Source organism: Lissotriton vulgaris, chromosome 10 (assembly GCF_964263255.1).
Source record: "Lissotriton vulgaris chromosome 10, aLisVul1.2, whole genome shotgun sequence".
NCBI classification, from domain to species: Eukaryota; Metazoa; Chordata; class Amphibia; order Caudata; family Salamandridae; genus Lissotriton; species Lissotriton vulgaris.
In genome coordinates, this window is record NC_141698.1 from 818030109 (window position 1) to 818053817 (window position 23709).

The 23709-nt window shown below is 42.7% G+C and overlaps 1 protein-coding gene across 3 annotated transcripts in view; it reads right to left on the minus strand.

Annotated features, from left to right (window-relative positions):
• TPK1 (thiamin pyrophosphokinase 1) overlaps positions 1–23709 on the minus strand; it is a 1173355-nt gene that overhangs the window by 474720 nt on the left and 674926 nt on the right. For all 3 annotated transcript variants that reach the window (XM_086941740.1, XM_086941739.1, XM_086941738.1), the window contains exon 7: positions 4204–4350. In XM_086941740.1, coding sequence (XP_086797866.1) covers positions 4204–4350 — 147 coding nt within the window. The remainder of the gene's footprint in view (positions 1–4203; positions 4351–23709) is intronic.

A 23709-nucleotide genomic window follows, 5' to 3' on the forward strand; every position in this document is an offset into this window, starting at 1 on the left:
ATTGAAGTTGATGCTGAGATAAGAGATAGGAGAGTTTGGAAAATTCAAAAGACCTGAGAATTTTAGAGAAGAAAAGAGTAATGACTGGATTGAAAATTAGCAGAAGATATTGAGTCTGCCATGGATAATTTTTTGCCTGGGAGATCAATGGCACATTGAAAGCCGAAAGTGTGCGATCCGCTGGGCAAGTAGTAAATGAAGAATTCAGTGAAGCGGATCAGAATGGGGGAAGAGAAAGCTAACATTTTAAAAGTTTGATGGAGAAGGGATTGGTGGTGCACTGGTGATTTTTGTCATTATTGGAAAGAGTGTTCATGGCTATCTGAGTGTGAAGGGAGGAATGAAGACCATTTGGGGCACATTTCTGGAGAAACAAAGGTAGGTAAGGCATTGGTGGTAAAAGGCAGGTTCAACAGCATGCAGTGCCTACGTGAGTGCCTTGAGGGGCTTAATAAAAAAAGGTGCTTTTTTCTCCATCTGCAAAAACTAACACATATAATGGTCTTCAGGGTGTGTATCTCTGTGTTGATCCAAGGGTGCATGTTATGGGCTCTTGATAAGCAGGTACTAGGAGAGAAGTAAGCATTGCATTATGAATGAAAAGAGGAATAAAAGTTGTCAATAGATATAACTCCTCAGGTGTCCCTGGGCATACACATCAATAAAATATCCATAATGACTTCAAGAACAAAGATTACAGGAACAAAAATTCGAGTTTATTCCCCGACTATGGAAGGAACACAAATATCAACACAAGATAATTTGATGCCCTCGATCAACCTCTGAACAAGCAAAGTCATCCAAACAAAATAATGTATCTGAACTTTGGGTACTTCGCACAAAACCGGTCTGTCACTCTAGAGAGCATTAACTTTTTAAATGACAATTAGTGACATGCTGGCAACATATTAATGCACAGTAGACCGGTGGACATGAAGGCCGTCAAGGCATTGAAACAGACACACAGAATCTTTTGACAAACAAGGCATTCTAAAATGTGCAAAATATATGAATATGTCTTAAATATAAACTCGCTGCAGCAACAAGCAAATATCATTAGCGAAAGATATACAAGAAGTCCTACAACAGCAGTTCAAATGATCCAATTAACACAGGATCACTGCAACATATTATGTCAAAGAGCAAGAGGACAGCAACACAGCAGCAGGTATGACAAATGTACACAAACTAATTCAAGGCAAGGTGAATTGGGATCAGTCCTAGGTTAAAAATAATGCTTCTATGACTCTAGTAGATCGCCTAACGTCCATACACAAACAGAGGCATGCTAATATGAGACTCCCAAATGTTGCTGTAATATGCAGGAGCTAATAGTCAAGCATTGTAAGAAGTGAAGACCTGGTGGTCATGTGAAACACATCACACTTCAAGTACTCTAAGAACAAAGCAAAACGTACAACAGATAGTGATGAAACAACATATGAGGTACGGAATGCTTCTAGATGGAAAGAGTGGTATAATCAAAACAGGGACATTAGGATCAGGGGGGTAGGAGACAGAAAATTTCTAGGGGGGAGAGGGACAGCCTTGCACGCATGTGTGTGCCTGTGTGTGCCTGTGTGTGTGTGTCGCATGCATGCATGTGGGCATGCAAGTGTGTGTGTGCTTTGGAGATGCTCGGCGCAAGAGTGGTGAAGCACCTAGGTATATACTGTATCTTCCCAAATCTCCTTACTTTACTTCTTCAAATCTTTTTTCTGCCTTCAGACCTGGGTCTTCAAGGTGGCAGGTAGGGTAGGGCTGAGGAGGGGCGGTATCAGACAGCAATCAACAAAGGACCTCTATCCTTTTATTCTCAGAATTTCAGACTGCAGGCAGCTGTGGCTGAGATTATAACAATTCCTGGAGTGTTGCAGTGCAACAAAAGTAGAGGGAGTGGGTGGCCGCTGTGACTATCAGATTGGTCTCAGGTAACTGTACGCATGTCACAGGTCATGTGCAGTCAGGACCGGCCTTTAGCGTGGGAGAGCTGCGCCCAGGCCATGGACACCAGGTTCTGAGGGGCGCATGGAGCGGAGTGCATTATGATTATGCCAACAGCATCGCCCTTCTCCTCTTGCTCCATCCAACTTTATCCTTGTCTCTGCCTGTACGTTTCTGTATGATTTGCCAATTAAAGTGGTTTAATTACTTCATTGGCACAGGGCAGGTGATTTTTTTAACACCCCTTTGGCGCTTTTCTTGCCCTCTCTTCACCCTATGACCCATGCTGACACATCATCAAACCCATCATCTACGTGGTCAGCTAAACTTAATGTGATATGGATGAGCTGGGGGAGGTCCGAGATGTTTGTGTTCAGGAGCCAGTCGCTGCTCATCCAGGTACTTAACAGTGAACACAAAGGAACCCCCTGCTGCCTCATTCAATTCACTACCAGCAAGGGCGCCATATTTCTCTCTGCCCACGCCCAGGGCGCTATCTTAGCAAAGGCTGGCTCTGTGCTCTAAAGGCCCTGTGCATCAAGGAAGGGAGACGAGAAATTATTTTGTCTTCTTGTTCCCCTCACCCTTGTCCCCTGCGTCCCCCCACTTCAAAATCCGGGGAGGATATGTCCCCTGCGTCCCTCACACTTCCTACGCCCATGATTATGATGTTTTGGGAAAACGCACCCCCACTTAGGCCTCAAAGAAATAGCATGTGACCTAAATGGAGGATGAACAAAAGGGTTTAATAACACTATTTTGAACATCTTCAGATCTTTATGTAGTGTTGCAAACTGTTTCTAAGCCAGGGGACCCTCCGAACTCCTGCTGACTCCTTCCTCTACACAGATGGGGTTCCCAAAAAGGCATCTAACTGAACTGCACATACAGTAATGCCCCTCCACTGTGTTTTCCTGAATGCCTTGATTCATATAGAAAATTTGACAGAAATAATAAAAAATAAACAAATATTTCCAGACTAGTAACTTGTTTCTAGCTCAAACACAATTCTGATGAAATAATTTAGTTTATTAAGTGATAATTGATTTTGATTGAGAATGAAAAAGAGGGGATGCATTAAAGGAGGTTTGGGGGATTTTAGTCTTTGGGAATTGTAGGTAAGTGTTTGACTACGTAAATGGCTGACAGCTTGCTTTGTGTGCTGGGATGTATTTTAGGTCTCTAATATGTCTGTCTTTCTATTTGATTTAGAGCATTATTTGTGAGCTAGTTCAAATTCAAAGAGTTCAGTTTTGACTGACTTCATTCTTTGTGTGGACCACTGATGGGATGAGAGTGACTTTATGTAGAGGCAGTTCATGTGTAAGTCGCTATTCAGAGCGCATTGCCCCAAGGAGCTGAGACTTCTGTGTTTAGCCTACAGAGTTTGTGGGATAAGGTTGCACTTTTTAGGTCCAAAGTTATACCTGTCTAAGGTTTTGTACTGAAGTGGGTGTTGCTGTGTAATGTTTAGATGCTGTATGTACACAATGTCATACTATAACAAGTAGTAGTCATTCAAGTTTAACTTTTGAACTCTGAGGTCATAAACTGTGATAATTTGTATGAGGAGCCAGACCAATTTGTGCCCGTTGGAGTGTGTCAGTTTATGTTCATTGCTGATCGGGAGTCATCCATGCAGTGTGAAACATGGCTCAATGTCCCAGATTGTGTTGGGAGTGAACACAGATATTGCTGTATGAAGTAAAAGTTTGTACAATTATTTGCAAATGATGGGTTTTTCTTATCATAGTTTGACTATTACAGTGAAATTGTATTCAGTAGCAGTTGATCTTGATGCTGTGCCTGCCGTCCATCAGTTAAGAGACTGCATGCAGCTCACCCCTCCATGGGCATCACTCTCTGCCACAATAGCATAGAGGAGCAGTGGAGAGAAACCTTGGTAGCTCAGTCCATCCATTTTCACCGTGGTGGATACAATACAATACAATACAATACAATACTTGCAGACAATCATTCCAGACATATTTCGTTAAGCTGGCACGTTTCCTGCTCATGTAAACATTTTTCTGAGCAGTCACATCCCAACCAGTCTTAATTTAAACACTTGCAATTTAAAGCGCAAAACCAGGATTTTATATTTCATTCTTCCTTCAAAATCCTGCATGAGCTGGGCAATGAGGACAGTCGTATCTGCTAACAATTTAATATTTTCATATTTCCTTTGAACAAGTTTCACCAGCTATCTATGTATATCAATATTCTTTCAATAACAACTTTGCATGTTCTTGTACTTACAGGCTGGAGCAGGTAAACGAGAGAGAACTCTTGAATAACGACGACTGGTAGTGGGGTGATAGATACCGCATGAAAGAGTGTTTCCACTGAAGCCATGATTTGATCAAAGCGTCCTGCAAGCCCACCTAGAACTACGATACTGTCAACCTAAAAAAACATAAAAAGTTAGTGTCAAGCGTTTTACAATAAGTTTCAAAGAAATATATTTAATATGCGTTGTCAGGCTCTGCAGGACCAATAATTGTGAGAAAGTGAAAAAATACACCAGTGAATATGTGTAATGACAGTCCAAAATGGCTTGAGCAGGCAAATAGCTAGTCTGAGATGCATCTTTTTAGGGCAGTCAAAAAGGTAATGCTCTCCCACTCCTGAAACTTTGTGGGCACAGAAAAAAAGCCTACTTGCCGCAAGATTACTCCTACGCGACAATCTATAGATTCATGGATTGACTGTACCACGAAGTAACTCTACACATTATAAACACACATGAAAGCTTAGATAAGATGCCATAGCTAGTACCATACAGTGCATGCCAATGTCTCACAAGCACCAACTCCCTCATCTTAGAAGAACATGAATACGCGTGCTTACAATGTTTTGCTAAAATAGAATTCCGTTGCTTTTTTATTACTTTTGTACTGAATCTTTCTCTGTATTCTGTATAAAGCTCACGATCAAGTCCCATGCTCAGTAGTTGGATTACCAGATTAGAGGCCGACAATACTGACATTCCTCAGTAACGTTTAAGGTTCAAAACCCTTTGATAGCTCTATGCCATGTTACCAGCTTAATCTTTGACTTTTAGGAAAGAGATTTATTTGATAGACAATAGGGCCTGGTAGAACCCTTCCACATGAAGACCAGAAGGAAGGGGCACTCGATGTCCTTAATGCAGTCTTAACACCTTTACTGCTAAGGCAATATTTTACTGCTCATTTAATTTCCATTGAAATCAATGAAAAGTGCATGACGAGTTACCCTTGTCATTAGCAGCCAAGAGGTTAAGAATTTCTTTATGCTGGTCCAGTGGGGTGGCACTCCAGTGCCTTAGTGTATGATCATCTATCTATATTAACTCTCATACTGGGATGAGCTGCATGCAGTTGCTTAACTGTATTGCATAGCGATAACCATAATAGAGCCAGTGAACAAACACTGCAGGCTAGCACAATTTGCAAAGATGCAAAATACAATAAAAGAACGCTTATATAGGACCCAAAGAGATCATGAAGTAAACATGGTTACATTTTATAGATGGAAATAAAATTGTGAATACCAATAGGTACTCGCAAATTGCGCATGCAATTTCAGGGGTGCAAGGGTGTCAAAAGGACACCCTGTTGCACCCCTGAAATTGTGATGTGCACCCATGTTGCGCGCACACATGCCCCAAGGGCATGTGCGTGTGTGTAACCTGAAACTTTGAAAAATGCACTATAGTGCATTTTTCATAGTTTCATTTAAATACCATCAGGTTGAAATATTCGTTATTTAGCGGTCCATAATAGCAAAAACATTATTTTAAATGCCATCTTGCATTGCATTTAAGGCATCACAATTTGCGATACATCAAATGCAATCGCAAATTGCGATTTTTGCATTTGGGATGATGCATCCAAAATGCAAACATTTTGGTCGCAAAGCCTTTGCGACCACAATTTCAAATGATGCATGTGACCCTATATGTATTGTTGTGATTATTTGAAATAATATAATATTTTCTTGTTTCTTTTGCACTAATCAAAAATAGGTTTCTGACACAGAGCGTAACAGACCGAGGTCAAGATGCATGCACGTCTTTTCCCTGGGTGAATATTATTCAAGATAAAGTTTGTTGCATTTTTAGGTATGTGGACCTACACTCTTGGTGACGCTTAAAAGTGAAATACATTGAGTGAATAGTAAATGTCAGGTTTAACATGTTGTGATTCTGAAGAAAGGAGATTTTATTAACTATCCAAATAAAGCATAACAAATGCCTTTTTTATTTAATAAAACAACCTGTAATTATATTTTACGTTGCATAATTATGAATAATTACAGAGCTCCTTTTAGCAACATATTGGCAAGTGTGCTGTGCATGTCCATCAATGTAGCATGGATTTAATACAGATACTGGTAGAACAATGCCAATACAACACACACATCTGCCCTCCTCAGTTGCATAAATGTTTTACGTCATGGCTAAAATTTTCATCCCATACAAATCACAGGATAACTCAGACACTGTTCGGCAGTAGAAGTGCCAGAAATACGTGGTGACTTACGAGAGACATGTGACTACAAGCCATGCTTATGGGAGACTGCCCTGCACACTACACAGATGTGAACACCATAACATTACATAGCTTAAAAGACATGTGGTTAAAGAGATTAAAAGATTAGGAGTTCACATTCACCTTATCTTTCACAGCCAGCACAGCAGTGCTCATAGCGTAATATCTGACATAAAGGACGCAACAACACCATGGCAATTTTGGACCACATACTGTCAGCGGAAAAGAATAATTTTCAGTCAGCATGACTTCCAGACAGAAAACATACTCAAAAGGCAAAAGCAGACGTTTGAACATTGAATTTCCTGTTTGGAAAATGTACAGCATGTGCCATTAAGACAAAAAAAAAAACACCCAACAAATTCTGCTTCTCAGTGAAGTGAGTGAGTATCTCGGATAAGACAATCTAATTTCGAACTAAAATATAACTATGCATCCATTAAGACGAAATGCCACACAGTGACAGGATCAAGAAATGTTTCATCAACTTCTTAAATGGCAGTGAAAAGAAATCCAAGCTATATCATTTCAAAAACCAACCCGGAGAACTGAAAAACAAAGACACCGAAGTTCTTGACGCATTCTTGAATACCTGTGAAAAGCTCTTTTCGGTGAAATATACTCAACAATGAACTCTTAACTACTATTTAAACTTGATCCATATATCCAGCGTGCATTAAAATGAAGGTGAAATCACTTTTCTTGTAAGATTTTCAATGGAGCTGCAAAATAAATATTATTTCAATAATAGTTTTAAGTGCCTTGAAACTTATTGCTTAAAACCTATTGATTATGCTGATGGGCGGGGATTCTAAGGACAGCGAGGCAATTGGTTGGCCTTTAGTAACTCACAATGGTCTTCATTTATCAGAAGTACTTTGGAAACCACAGTTGTAAACTGTGATTTTTCGAGAACAAGATAGTTGTGGTCAAAGAGGTGGTTATGTGGCCAAAGGGTGGTTTCCTTAATAACATTTGTTTGCATAAACCTATTTAATTACCGACTTTTAATGGGAGAACTATATATGCACTTTACCAATCAATCCCTTCATGTCCATATAATATAGATAGATATGAGTTTTGCAGCAATACAATTTTTCCCATGGGAGCAGATTTTGTGTGTGAAGCGACTTTGTTTATAGTTTTGTTAACCTGAAGTGGTGTTCTCTATCAGGCCATTATTTTCTTCATTGGGGACATAGTATATATTTGTGCTTGTTTCCATTCTCATGACTTTGCTAGTTTGATTATTTTGATATTTTGTTATGGAAATGAAGACTTGTATGTATCTCTATGTATCAATGAGATTCAAGAGTGAGTCGTGATTTCACTCATATCGAAAGTGTATGCCTTCACGATTGTCTTTATCGTTTTAAAAATACCTTCATTTCCTGGCATTCATTTCTGCAGTAAGCTGTGGCTACATTTCATTTCTCAAAAGGATGATGTTATTAGGCTTCAATCTATGCAGAAAGGTCCTTTGGTGCTGCTTCCTTTTAAAAAGGACAAATCCAGTCCCATGTTTCAATTCCTAAAAGGAATGAGAGACCTTTTCAATGCTGTAGTTACTGTGAACACCAATGTTTCATATGCAGTCAGGTATGTTACAAATAGCTATATATTCTTTCTCTCTAGCTCTCAAAGACTATGGGCCTGATTTAGATCTTAGAGTTCCAGAGGACTGGTGGTGGATTTCCCTGGGCCTCCTTACAACTCTTTCCCTGGGAGGAAAAGGTCTTGCAGGTCCTACATCCTGAAGGCTTGACAAGAATACCGAGTGGAGTGGAGACTGGTAGGTTAGACTGTTCACTAAACCTACATGTCCTGACTACTTTTAATTTAGCTATTGCTAATGTGTTTTGCACCATTTGCAAACATAGACACCTACATATATTTTTTTCAATCTATTTTAGTCGGGGGGGGGGGGGGGGATGGCAAACTGCGGAAGATGACGGACGCCTGAATAGGGAGCTCCCTGGTAAAGCAGATAAAAACCCCAGAATCCTGCAGTAATAAAAGAGCATAGAGGTCGCAAAGCTTGCGGTTGTGTAGCTGAGCACGCAGGCAACAGGAGGAGACTACACTCGAACTACTCTGCAGAAGGGTGGTGCCGGTTGAAGTGGACTGCTATGTATGCGAGGTCCCTGTGAGGGAGTGTCACCTGCTCCCGAACCGCGCTCTCCTGGTCCCGGGAGCTGCATTGGGCTGGAGAGACACAGTGGTGCCTTGTGCGAAGGACAGACGTAGCCGGTGCAATCGGCCTGTGGTGGGCACTGGGGGAGCTGTGATGCGGAGGCCCTGCCTGCGCCTGGGCCCGCTAGCAGGTGGTGCCTCAGGCGGAAGACAGTCGGCCCCAAGGAGACTAACCGAAAAACACGGCAAGGGCACCCCCCACCAGCGGAGGATCCAAAAAAGCAAACAAATAAGGGGCGCAGTACAGAGACCACCAGGCCCTAACATAGTGTTACAGACGTTACCTGTTGTGTCTTCAGCAGGCCGAAATACTGGGTCATATTACCAGAGCGCAGTGGAGAGGAGCTGGGCGGAGGGCACTCTATGAGAACGATACTGCAGTTGTTCTTAACAGCCAGTTTGTGGAGTGAGTTACCACCAGCATGGGCAGGCCCAAAGGAAAACAGGCCGACCAGGGCCTGATCGGTGAAGCTAGATCTAATCCGCTACGAGAATCCCCGCAACTGCCGGAGGAAATACCAGACACTCAAACACAAATGGAGCAGTCCCCTGACAAGCTAGACATTATATTGCGGGAAATCCGGTACTCCAGAGCAGTAACGGAGCAGCAGTTTTAGGCACATTCACAACGGATGTGAGCTTACTACAAGTGGACCATAAAAAACTGGCAGAACGGGTCCAAACCCATGCAACAGCCATACCAGACATCATACCATAGCGAAAGGCACAAACTGAGACGGTCTCACAGCTGCAACAGCAAGTCAAAGAGCGGCAGGACAGAGTGGATGATGCGGAAGGGCAGGCATGCAGGAGCAATATCCTCATAGTTGGGTTGCCCGAAAAGAGCAAAGGCTGCGACCCTACGCAATTTATCGAGTGCTGGTTGCGCACTGAGGTGGCGCCTGAAGGACTGACAGAGATGTTCAGTGTGGAAAGAGCCCACAGAGTACCCACAGGAATGAGAGCCCCTGGTTTACAGCCGCGACCTACGTCCTTCGGGTTGACAGAAGCCATCGGACGACAGGGAGCTTATCCTGGAGCAGAAGATTGAGAGTAAGAGAGCGGCGTTACAAGCAGCAGCTACATGGAGTGCGACAAGAGGTAACAACAGATGGGAAATGTCATCGGAAGGAGTGCCAGTAATTGACTCAGAGGCTAGTCAGCCTCTATTCCCTTCTTTAATGCTGCAAACTGCCAGAGACCTAGAGGAATGAACATAGCTGAACGGCAGAACATAGGTATCCCGGCGCAGCACAGGTGTTGGAGGGAGAGGGTCTTCATAGCTGTGGCCCGGATGTATTGCGGACTATAACAAGTAGCGGACACGCTGTGGGAGTCATCAGTGGTTGGTAATTGTATTGACGTGGATGCTACAGTTATGTTGAATTTATGATATTGGGGGTGTGCTCGGGCCCGGGAGGCGGACCCTCTTCCTTCCCTTTTCTTCTCTTTTCTCTTCTATTCCTGTCATAAAAAGTCGTCCTTGGTTGTTTAGCTCTAAGTTTTCTGATACTACTGTATAATTACTGAAATGCTGCCAATAGGGACAGCACAAAGGAACTGGCATGGGGTGAAATGCTCAGCCGTTGGTGTATCTTGCCCCCCTTGCAAAAGCAAAATGTAAGTTACAGCTGTTGCTGTTTGTAACAGTGGTTTGGTCGAGCACAGTTCTGGGGTTGGACCGTCGAATTGGGGTAGTTAAAGTAATGGAAGTTGCAGTTGCAAGGGCGCACACTGGGCACGCAATATATTTCACCAGCGCACAGGGACAGAGCACACATGTGAGTTATACATGGCACGCGCAATGTGAAATGGCTTCAAGAGCACAGTATAGATTACTCACATGGAACGTGAGAGGCATGGGCTCACTGCACAAGAGATACCGCTTTCATGCACAGCTGAACAGGCATAAAGCACACACAGTCCTTTTGCAGGAGACTCACTTGAAAGCAGATGAGGCTGGCAAGCTGAGGTAAAATTGGAGGGGCGAGTTATACAGCACAACCTATTTGGCGTATGTAAGGGGCGCAGCAGCATTGATGCATGCGGGGGTCTCTGTTCGTATGCTAGAACAGAGGACGGATAGTCAGGGCAGGTATGTGCTCTTAAAAGGAGAGTTGGATGGTCAGGTGCTGGAGATAGGGAGTATATATGCACCAAATACAGAACAGGAAGGATTCCTGAACCGGCTAAGTATTGCACGGGCAGACTGGGTTCAATACCCATGTATTCTAGGTGGGGATTACAATGTGGTGTTGAAAATCTGGACAGATCGCATCCGCCTCTTCGGGGAGCTCGGGCAGTTCGCCAGGCAAGGACACGTGAGGAATGGAGAGGCAGTTGGGAACTTTTGGATGTGTGGTGCAGCAAGAACGTGGCGACACACTCGTTCTACTCCCCAGTACATACATTACATACTAGGATAGATCATATTCCCTGTTCCCCTGTACTTTTCCCGCAGGTTTTAGATGCCGTGTATCTGGGCAAAACACTGTCCGATCACAGTCCGTTGGAGGTGTTACTAGAGTGGGGCATGTCCCCACTCTGGTGCCAACATGGAGATTCAATCCCCTACTGCTGGAAGACGGGGCTTTTAAGGCGTGGTTATCCACTACTGTTACTGAATATTTCACCCAGAACACCGGCTCCGCCTTCTCCTGGCTCATTGAATGGGAAGCATTCAAGGTAGTGGCATTTGGGGCGATGGTGGGAGCCATGCAAGAGATAGTGCTCAATTTAATCGAAGTAGAGGGACAGCTGGTGCCTCTGGAGAAAGCTGCTGCTGCCGAATTCCCGGATAAGGCGGATGATCTACAGTAGGCACTTATAGAATTTGCTGATCTTCTGAAGAGGCTAAGAGTAGTAGATTAACGGTAAATGCGGCATTCCAAAGGTATTACAGGCACCTATACAGTGCACAGGGGCAACCATACACACAAGAAATTGGAGGATTCCTCAGTGGAGCGAATCTACCAAAGTTAGACAAGGAAGACCTAATGTCACCTATTACAACAGAGGAGGTTGGGGCGGCTATCCGGGACCTGCCACGGAATAAGACACCAGGACTGGATGGCCTCCCCACAGAATTCTACGCTGCATATGCTAAAGAGTTAGCGCCACAGCTGAGTAAGCTGTATGCGGAGGCACTAGAGGAAGGTGCGCTCCCCCAACCACAAGTCAGGCATTGGTGGTCTCGTTGCCAAAACCCGGACGGGATGGCACAGACATTACAGCATACAGACCTTTGTCCCTCCTGAACACAGAGTACAAAATACTGAGCAAGATTCTAGCGTCGCGATTTTTGCCCTGCCTCAACAAGTTGGTACACACAGACCAGTGTGGGTTTGTGTCATGCAAGAACATAGCTCAAAATGTGCGAATATTGTACCAAATAGTTTGGGCCCCTTTAGACCAGTTCCTGGCAGTGGGTTGTCTCTCCCTGGACCTGTGTCAAGCATTTGATACACTAAGCTGGGAGTACATGTTAGCAGCACTGAGCCTAAACGACATTCCAGATGAATACTTGAACTGGGTCAGGCTGTTATACACAGTGCCTACGGCTCGGGTACAATCAGGCAAGCACATCTTTAGCGCTTATGAGATACAGAGGCACGAGGCAGGGGTGCCCTCTTTCCCCAATGCTATTTATATTAGCGCTGGAGCCACATACATAAAAACTTCATCTATCTGCTCGAGATTGGGGCATCCCTGTTGGCCCGATGATTCATTCTACATCACTATATGCTGAAGATATAGTACTATATACCCTGGGCATATATAGCGGATTCACTGAGGTGACGACGCTGTTCGCGGAATTCGGTAGGGTGTTGGGGCTCTATGTGAATTTCGACAAGTCAACAGCCTTCTCCTTTAAACAGTTAGAAGTGCCGCACCCGGTTGACTTCGGGGACAGTAAAATACAAACAGCCCCAATGACGTTTAAGTACCTGGGAGTGAATATATATATAGGACCCGGCAAGACACACTGGATGGGAACGTTCAACGCACAATTGCTGCATTGCGATCACAGATCGCGTTCTGGATAACGCTGCCATTGTCTATCACAAGCCAGCTGGCCATTGCAAAGATGGTGATGTTGCCTAGAGTGTTGTACTATTTTATGACGCACCCAATATTAATCCCTATGAGAGTGTTCTGAGTGCTAGATTCACTGATGACAGAACTGGTTTGGGGAGTGGGTAGGCATAGAGTGGCATTGAAGAAGTTACAACTTCCGGCGACGGCGGGGGAGTGGGTGCTCTGGATTTTAGGGTCTACTGTATTTATTTATTTTATTTTGAAAGTTTTATAGAGCGCAAACCAGACCCTTGCGGATATCAGAGCGCTTTACAAACAGTGAAAATTAAACAACACAATACAAAATACCAATGTATATCAAGCAGTGAGAGTTATACAACACAATATAAAATATAAATAAGTATGTGCATAGGGTGCATAAATTAACAAATGAGAGAGGTAGATCAACACTGGATCCTACGTTGTGCAAAGTAGGTGACAGAGAAAGGTGCGGGCCGAGAGAGCCTAAGTGACATGTAGAATGTCTGTTTGCATCTATATAGGTCATGTCCTTCAGTGGAGTTTTCCATGAGAATCGCCTTTACCTCCTTTTTGAACATTGCAGTAGATGTGGTAAATCTGGTTTCTGTGCGTAGTGCGTTCCAAATCCTAGGAGCCATCTTTGAGAAGGAGCGTTTGTAAGTTTTCGCCTTATTAAATCTGTGTGGTTTAAGTAATAGGCTTTCTGTACTTCTTGTGGATCTCGTCACCAGAGATAGATAGTTTCCGAGAGAGATAACTGGGTGCTTTATGGTGAATGGCTTTGTGGGTCATGCATGCTATTTTTAGGTGAATTCCAGATTTCCATGGTAGCCAGTTCAAAGCTTTTAGGTAAGGGGAGATGTGGGACATTTTTTTTGAGCCCGTAATGAGCCTGGCTGCCGCATTGATGATGGCTCTTAGTGGTGCTGTTGTAGCTTTGGGGAGACCACAAAGAGAGACACTTCCGTATTCGATCCTGAGGATAACTAGAGCTTGAACTGCCGTCTTGAAGTCATTTTTTGGTAGGAAGGGTTTAAGTTTCCTTGGAATATTAATTTGGAAATTTGCTCCTTTTGTTGCGTTGGCAATGTGTTTATGCATGTTGAGGTTGCCATCAAGGGTTATACCCAGAGATTTAGCTGAGTCAATGATTGTAGGTTGCACGTTAAATGCCGTGAAATGTTTGAACCAATCCTGAAGGATGGGAATTTTGGAGGGAGGAGCTATAAGTAGGAATTCAGTTTTGAGTGCGTTGAGCTTGAGATGGTTCTCAGCTAGCCATGTTTGGGGGTTCAACAGCGTTTGGTTGAGTAGTTTGACATCTTCAGGAGTATGAATCTTCAGATAGAGTTGTGTATCATCTGCTAAAATGTGAAATTGGACGTTGGATGCTGCAGCAAGATAGTAAGAGGTTCCATGAATAGATTGAAAAGTGTAGGGGATAGTGCGGACCCTTGTGGGACTCCAAGAGTTACTGGTACAGGTTTGGAGAAGGAATTATTGACCTTGAATTTTTGGGTCCGGTTTTGAAGAAAAGAGGTAAACCAATTGAGCACAGGGGCACTGTTCCACGAAGGTATACTGCTGTCACACGCAGACTTTGTTCATACTAATGGATTGCGGATACCCTATTTCTCTTACACGCTGGATTAACACACTATATGAAAAGGGTGTGGGCCCCAGACGGGCCGGAACCGCAAAAGAATGGGCTGGCCCATATGCTACATTTAATGGGACACAGTAGGCATTGGATCAAATGGTTATACACGGGCTTTAGGGAGATGCAGGAGTCCCAGTTGGGTGCATTGCGGGCTAAGTGGGAGGCCGATTTGGATACAGACTTGTCGGACAGAGAATGGACAATACTACTGGCCTACCCAAAAGCAGTGTCACATAATGCACAATTTAAATGTATCTAGTACCTGTTCATGCAAAGGGCGTATTTAACACCACATAGACTATACAAGATGTTCCCCACAGCGCCATCAAATTGCCCGAGATGTACAGAGGTGGATGCAGGATTCGTGCATATGTTGTGGGGCTGTCCGGCGCTAACGCACTCTTGGGAGCAGATAGGGCAAATATTGATGGATGTGGTAGGTGGGCGGATCTGGCATACGGCAAAGAGCTGCATACTAGTGATATATCCACATAAGAAGGGACACAAGATACAGGCGCCTTTTGCTAACCTAGCGTTACTAGTAGTTAAATGCTATATTACTGGGAAGTGGAAGGCAGTAAGGCCCCCAAATTTAGAGGGGTGGAAGGAGGAAGATATAAAATGAAGTGTAGCCAAAAGTGCAGCAATTCGTAAGGAGGAACAACGGGGACAGAGGAAGATACCAATAGCGATGGCATCAAATATGTTGTGTGAAGCCTTTAAGGTATGGGATGGACCCACACAGGTGGCGGCTGACATAATAATTAAAAAAGAATAGGTATCGTCACTGGATACTCAGAATGCTTAAACATGTAAAGGTATAGATAGCATATGATGCAATGCTAAGGATATCAGAGGCACAGACTTTGTGTACGAGACTAACAAGAACAAGATACTGTACACTGCGATTTGTTGTTGGTTCATGTCCTTTTTGGTTAACAATTTATTTTTTCGATTGTTGATTGCAATAAACAGTGCACTGTGACTTAGGGTGGAGACCGGTTGTTTTGCCCAGTTAGATAACTGCAGGGTGAGTGGGCGGTTGGGTGGGAACCAGGGTGGATATTATGTGAATACTAGAAAAATGTATTCCTCCTAATAGTTAATCTATGTGGTTAAAGCAGGAGGCATATACATGTAAAGTTAAAGGTTTCTGTTATAGGATTGTATGTACTATAATCAAAGACTGGCGACTGTAATGCCATACAGATAACCATAATACTTGCAATTGTATCCTACATTGGTATGTATGTGTAGCATTATAGATGCAGGACATACAACCGTATATATTGAAGACTTCAATAAAGTTTGTTTTAAAAAAAAATCTATTTTTACTCTTGGTTGTGTGTTTCAAAGTGTTATCTCCTATTTAGGATTACAGGTATCAAACACCATTAGATTTCACATGATGCAATGGTCCATGTAAGTGTCTTCACGCCAAATAACATCTTTCATATATGTGGCTTATACAGTAAATGTCTGCCTTTGTTAACTGCATGGTTTCACTAGGTATGTTTAACTTTCAATGTGCAAGTGTTGTTAATATATCATTGAAAAGACTACAACTACCATAATGCCTTGTTTTGGTGTTGTGAAAATAGGATTGCTATGTTATCTTGCTCAATCTCTTTCTTCTACAACATTTCCACAACTGTTAAGGTGTAACGTATTTATTAATCAATAGTATGCTAAATTTAGAAATGTTGTAAGGTTTAAATTTCTATGTTGCCCTATCCTTGTTATGCTATGGAATGGATTTCCTAAGTGTCACAAAGCAAAGTTTGTTGATTTAAAAATTGCAAGGTATGTACATTTGTATCTGAATCTAAGTGGTGTTTTTTTTAATTGACTCTGCAATATTTATATGATGACTAATGCTACATATCATTGTAGGTTGTGTAATAATCAGATTTGTTGCACGCTAGGCCTTGGAATGGTTGGTTTCACATTTCTCATCTTTATTGTGTTTTTTGGAATGGTTGGTATATTTAATTTATTCTTTCTCATTGTTGGACTTGGCCCTTTTTGGCTAAAGTTCCCTAAACATTTTGCTTTCCCCCTAGACCTTTTTTCTTACATGGTGTTGCCAACTTAGATGCTTTGGGCACTTTGCCATTGCTGATCAGTGTCAAAGTGCAAGTGCTACCTGTGTAAAGTGTAATGGTAATTGGTTGTCCTTAATTGGTATATTTGCCTTACTAGTAAAGTCCCTAGTAAAGTGAACTATGTGTGCCAGGGCTGGTAATGCAAATGCTACTAGTGGGTCTGCAGCACCATTTGTGCCACCCACACAAGTAGCCTTAAAGAGAGAACTCAGGCCTGCCACTGCAGTGCCTACGCGCAGTTTGTTAAAACTGCATGTTGTCCTGTTGCCAGGCCTTACCCTTCCATTTCTATGCACATCAGATTCCCCTATGGTAGGTCAGAGGCACCCCCCTGGGCAAGGTGCAGTGTATGTGAAAGGTAGGATTGTAATAGGGTGTGTATCATGCCCTGACAGTGACATACTCTCCATTTCGTTTGTCACTGTTGAAAGGCCATCTTGCCCATAGGATAGAATGGGGAGGCTGTGTAATATGTTTTCCAGCCTATCTTCCCAAAGGCTTAAGATGGAGCGGTGAAGTTTAGTGTGCCTGAACTCACAATTCAATAACACATATTTTTGTGAAGGTGGTTTTTGCATTGTGTGTTTAGACACCACTCTTTTAGAAGTGGCTGGGTTTCTGTGCTCTAACATTTCTGTGTGTATCTGCCTGGTTGTGGATGGACTGCCTGGATCTGAAAGCAATAGGATCTGGGGAATGTCTTGACCCAGGGGAGGAGGTGAGACAGCACCTGCATCTGGAGTGTAGGGGGAGGAGTAGCCCCTGTAGGTGAAGAGGCCTGGGCTGCCACCATGAAACAATGGCTCCATCAACTGCTGAGTGATTAAGGATCCAGACCCCCACTATCAAAGGAAGAAGGTGTCACTGGCAGGGTGACACCCGGAACTGGTTTGGACAGGGGTCAGTGCCCCTGAACACAAATACTTCAAAGACATTTAGGGGTATAACTATGAGAGCTGAAGCCCCTGAATGTTGGAATGGAACTGATCAAGACTGAAAAGGATTGAAACTACTTTGTGGCCAAGAGAAACCTCTGACAAGGAAGTAACAGCTGAAGAGACTGAAGGAAAGGACTGATCCTTGTTGTGTGTTCTGGGCTGGCCTGTAGTTTGCTGCTTTAACCAAGGAGAGGCTAAAGGGAATTTGCTGTGTGCTGTGTCCCCGCTGCTTGAAAGGACTTTGCTGTGTGCTGTGTCCTGAAGTAACTAATCCCCAAGAGCCCAAGGAGAGCTGGCTCCCTGTTGTGAAAATTCAGGAACACAAAAGTTTCCAGGAGTGTCTTAGCAACCTGTGTGCGTGTGCTTTTTGCAGCCTGAGACCCTCATAAAAATTGCCCTGTGATCGTGCACCTGATATCCAAGTGAGTCTCAGCGACGCTGTGCGTGTGCTTCGTGCAGCCTGAGACCTTCGTGAGGATTGCCCTGTTATCGTGCACACCCGGAGTCCACAGGCGCCACCACCAGCACACCCACAGACATCCCCGTAACACCCACATGCACCACAACCAGCAGACGTAGACATCCCCATGCACCACCCCCAGCAGACTAGACATATTCTACCACACACACATGCACCACCACCAGCCCACACAGACACCACACCCATATGTAGCATAATCACACCCAGCACCTCAACAGCACATCCCTCCACATACACACATACATTAGGAACCATACCCACAAAACACAAATGCTCACACTCACCCGAACATGCACCCAGAAAGAAACACACACCAAAATGTACAGCACATGCACCAGACTCATAGGCACCTGCAACCTCAATAGACACACATACACATAACCCACTGCTACTCCCTGTACCTCCCAAACCCAACTCCATGACGACCATCCTATCTCTTTTCCCTGTGAAAATGTCCTTTTTGACCCATTCCAAACCCCAAGCCACCCTTCCCAAACCCCAAGCCACCCCTTTCAACCCCCCAGCGACCCCTCCCATACCCAGACCACCCCTCATAAAGCCAAAACCACCCCTACCAAACCCAAAGCTGCCCTTCCCAAACCCAAACCACTCCCTCCCAAGTATGATCATTGAGGTGTCTGCTCTGTGCCCACTAGATGACTGTTCCTGAGGAGGTTCACCTTGGCAGTAAATTAGAAGCCAAATCGTGGCCATCTCAGGCATAATAAATGCCATTACTGGTATACTGTGGAAAACTGATTATTATCATGCCCAACCTTCGTGCATTGGTGGCCCTGAAAAAATAGCAATTATCCTTAGCATTATAGTGGACATCCATGTAATGCCTGGGCGTTAGCAGCAGAATCCTTTCCGTTGAGGTATGAGTACATGTGTGTATCTGGAGTTAATGCTGATCTTTCAGGACCATGTATTTGCAAAAAATGCAAACTGGAATTTTAAAGTCAAAAGTTGCATTTCTTTCAGAAAAAGTTTTTCATTGTAGATCTTGTTTTTTTCCCAGAATAGAAATTTGTTTTTGACGACACTCCCTTCTGGGTCAGCGGCTGCAAGCCTGCCCGTGGAACTTTCCTTTTCAGAATATTCAAACGGTAAATGTTGACCGGGCTCAATCCACTAGTTTTTATCTGAACCTCGCTCCATCGTGGTCTGTCCTATTTTTCAACTTTGACCCGATTTCGCCCCGACTAGACTCAGCCAGGCATGTTCACCCATGTCGACGGCGCAATAGGTAAAAGTGGTTGTCGGAGGGAAGACAGCCTGTTTGTCCAACGAGCCAATCACGATGTGCCTTCCAGCTGACATGACTGTGGAAGTAAAACTCACAATAATCCAAAGATGGTTGCCTTTACACTACAACTAGACCAAGAATGCTCACAATATACCAATAACGACAAGGTAACAATTATGGCAGTCCGACAAACTACTCTTGCATAGAATAATTCCTTATGAGGGGAGTACCAAATATTTCTGGTGGTCCCTAATACCAGTCATGGTTTCTAGGGAGAGACCTTGTGCATCAGGTGGGATGCAATGCCAACCAGCCAGACAGACACAAATGTGTACACAAGTATACACATGCACACAGACACTTGCGAACAAATAAACACACACTCACACACCACATTCAACACCTCGTACCCTGAAACAAGGTAAGTTCTTACCATTCTCAACTTTGGATCCAGCACATGCTCTCCTTAGCTCCTGGTTACCTGGTGGTTGCATTCAAACACCTTCACTCTGGTTCCTGCAGACACACACTCTATTGGCTTTGCTCTGACTACAGCAGACATGCTTTTTTTCCAAGCTCCCCAGTGTTCACACACACAGTGTGACTGACTGACATATCTTTCAACATGATAAATCTACTAGCAATTTTGCAAAATTCAGGGTGGAAACAGGTGGTCATGTTACAAGCCCTATATGCTGACAGAGGGTGTATTTATGTGTTACTGTGAGGCTATGCAATTGGTTAGGTTGGCGGCTACTCCAATAGTCTTAAAATGAGCAGCACAGTCTTCTTTCATAAACCCTGAGTGTGCAAAATTAGGTCGTTGGTTGACTGGTGTGTGAGCCCTGGTCAAGCAACATCCACAATCGCTGGCACAGTGAACCACAAAAATCACTAAATTAACCGGTTCTTAACCCTGGGTAGCTTGGCACAACCAAAGAAAAACAGGCATGCTTAACTTAGAGGCAATATGTAAAGTATTTATGCAGCACACAAACAGTAATAAAGTGAAAACACAACACAAGAAAAATCCCACACCAATTTAGAAAAGCAGAGTAAATTGTAATACATCATTTGACACCAAACCGACAAAAATGCACTCAGTAGAACCAAAAGTACGATTTCTTTATATTTTCTTTTAGCAAAAACGAGCTCCTAAAAGATCAAAGTGCCATCTGTGGACATCTAGTTGGGGCGAAATCGGGTCAAAGTTTAAAAATAGGACAGACCATGATGGAGCACGGTTCAGATAAAAAGAAGTGGACTGAGCTCGGTCAACGTTTACCGTTTGAATGTTCTGAAAAGGAAAGTTCCACGGGCAAGCTTGCAGTCGCTGACCCAGAAGGGAGTGTCGTCACCGGGGTTCCTGAGACTGACCTCAGTTCAAGGTACTCGTTTATGAACAGTTCACAGAGTTAATTGTGTGGCACATCGAGTGTGTGGTCGCTAGTTCCATTTATCAATGATTCTTTATTGCACAATGACAGTATTTGAGAGTTTTAAAGCCTCCGTCTCTCTTTGTTTTAAGTGGATTTACGTATTGCTAAGAGGCTTTGACCGGATTCCATTTAGGAGAAAGATTTTCCTTTTCCAAGTGAGTGGTGGTTTCTACTCGAACTGTTTAAGCATTTAGTATATTTGAAATAGGATTTGGTCCTTAGCATGTGGTTTATTTGTTACCCCCTCTTGCAGGGTTTTAGTAAAGTGGTGTAACAGCGGCCATTCCGCTTAGAAGGCTGCAATGAAAATCATACAGTAGAGATTAATCATGGTCAAAACAGGTAAATACAGTAGGGATGGTGTTTGAGAGGTATGTTGCAAGTATGCTGTTGAATGTCTGGTAACATAAGTTTCATTATTATTTTTTCAGCTCTATGCGTGTTCTGAGTCCTGAGGAGAGCCCTGTGAGAAACAAATTAGGGTTTGAAACACGGCAACAGTATTGTTTCCAAACAAGTGTGTCTTTGAAAACATTTATCATGGAGGCTCATATTACAATTTTTCATATGTTTTAACTGAGAGGAAACAGATTCAGCCCTATTGTTTCACTGTTTGGATTCTGCCCTTGTGAAAGAACTACAAAAATAGTGCATTGTAACGCCAGCCTTAAGGGCATTGTTTTCCCGAAGTAAAAGACAAAACAACTTGATAGAGTACAGAACCTGAGCTCATTCTAATTTTCATATTTTGAGTTTCAAATGTATGTATAGATCAAATTATTATTTCTATTTTGGTCCATGCTAAATGTTGTAGTGTCTTTGTCATGTTATGTGTTACGAGATTGATTTTTCACTGGATGAATAATATGTCCTAATAATTGTGACAAACTAATATGAAATAATACCAAACAACAAAATAATTAAAAAAAATAGTTTGTCACATCAAATGAATAATGAGATTATGATGAAAGCTGCATAATGGATATCTGTACTGGCATGCATGATGTTGTATGATTGTGAAAAAGGCCTAGCCTTACTGATTAAGGGCTTAGCCCTTTTTAGTTCAACAAACTTTCTAAAAGTGGCATTTTTAAATTTGCTATTTAAAATCCAACTTTACCGTGAAAGAGGATTTTTCATTACAATTTTATAGATACCAAACTTGAACTTGGTCCAAATCAAATGTTAGCACGTCTTAATATATAAGGCAATCCAATGTTATCCTATGGGAGAGGTAAGCCTCTCAGTTGGGAAAAATGAATGTAGAGGTTTTTAACTACCAGAACATGTAAAACTTAAAAATACATGTCCAACCTTTTAATTACAATGCACTCTGCCCTATGGGTTGCCTATGGCCTATTTTAGGGATGACTAATATGCAATAAAAGGGGAGTTTAAGGCTTGGCAAGGAGCTTATATTGTCAACCCGAAATGGCAGTTTAAACCTGCATTCAGGCTGCAATGGCAGACCTGGGACAGGTTTTAAGGGGCTACTTAAGTGGGTGGCACAGTATTTGCTGCAGGCCCGTTAGTAAAATTCAATTTACAGGCCCTGGGTGTATGGCATATCACTTTAAAAGGAACGTATACATAAAGTTAATGTGCTGATCAGGTGTGAACCAATTTAACCATGTTTAGGGGATTAAGCACAAGCACTTTAGCACTGGCCAGAAGTCATAAAGTGTAGAAAGTTGTAAGGCTAAGAAAAACGAATTTCAGCAGAAAAATTGAGGTAGGTGGGCGACCACTCTAAAGATAGCAGGTCTAATACTGACCATCCAAATGGTGTATAAGGGTTGCATTCACTTCTGAGAGCTACTGCTAGAGTGCTAGTGAGCTACTAGTAGCCCCAGAGCAATTCATTGGAAGCCTCTAATTTAGACTATTTTGCTAAAATGGTAGAACTGCTTTATTTGTTATCTCTTATGTGACTGGTTGCGTAACTGGCAGTCTCTTTCAGTAAGGTTGCAAGTTTTTGTAGATTACCTTGAGACCTTCATTTGAGTCCTCATTGTTGCCTCTTCTTGCATGTGTAACCAACTCTTTCTTTTTGATCCTTCCACATAATCTTTTGATAATGCCTTTGTGGATTGATTTCTCTCATATCTGCAGTCTTTTGTATTGCTGCATTTATTCACTTCACCTTCTTACTGCAATTTAAATGCCCTTTTTGCTGGAATGAACACATTTCACCATGTATTCTCCCTGCATTTTCTTGCTGGTACTGAGGATTTAATAGAAGTTGTGGTTCCATTCTTCTTAACTTTTCTATCTAAAGATCCATATGCAGCCTGTCTATCCTCCACTTTCTCCCTTGTCTCTCTTCTAAAGTTCAGTTCATAAAGATAGGGCCCATTACGTTGAACTTTGCTCTGCAAGGATTACTCCTGCATTTGGTGCAAATGTTGTTCTTCTATTGTGGGATTCACAATGGATCATAACAGTGCATAAGGAAGTCCATGATTTCACTGGTTTTAGGTTTAGTTTAGGTTTAGGTTTAGTTTCATAACCATAAGGTCAATATTGTCTCATGATCAGGCAAACCGTCAACTCACCCTTAATGTTTTTTTCAGTGAATATGAACACACACACACACGCTTCTTGTTACAAAAGGTGTGCCTCATTTATTCAGCACATCCTAGTTATGTGGTCAAATTCGGGCTAAGCATCATTTAATATGATAGGGCATCTTAGCACTCCTTCCATTCAGAAACCACTTTGTAGATGGGTATAGTACATTTCATATGGAGGTACTTTAATATTTAAAGGTACTGAACTTTACAATGAGGGCCAACATGTTTTGGATTCTTTTCAAGTTGGTGCTTCCCTTATGTAACGGCAAATTTGAGAAGTGTCCGTGGTTTAAGCAATAATTTATGTGAATTCTCCAAGAAATACTCTTGGAATCTTTTTTACACTATTTGAATTAAATAATTTAGGTTTTAGTTTCCTACTCCAGGCGAACCCCCACTTCATTAAGAGGTGATGGTCACACTATTTTGGAAAAATGTCACCTCTTTAAATGACTAAAAACAGCAATCGACAGCTGAAAGTTTAACGGTTCACTTTTGCAAGGCTCAAAGGGCGGTTTTGCACCGTCTGTGCG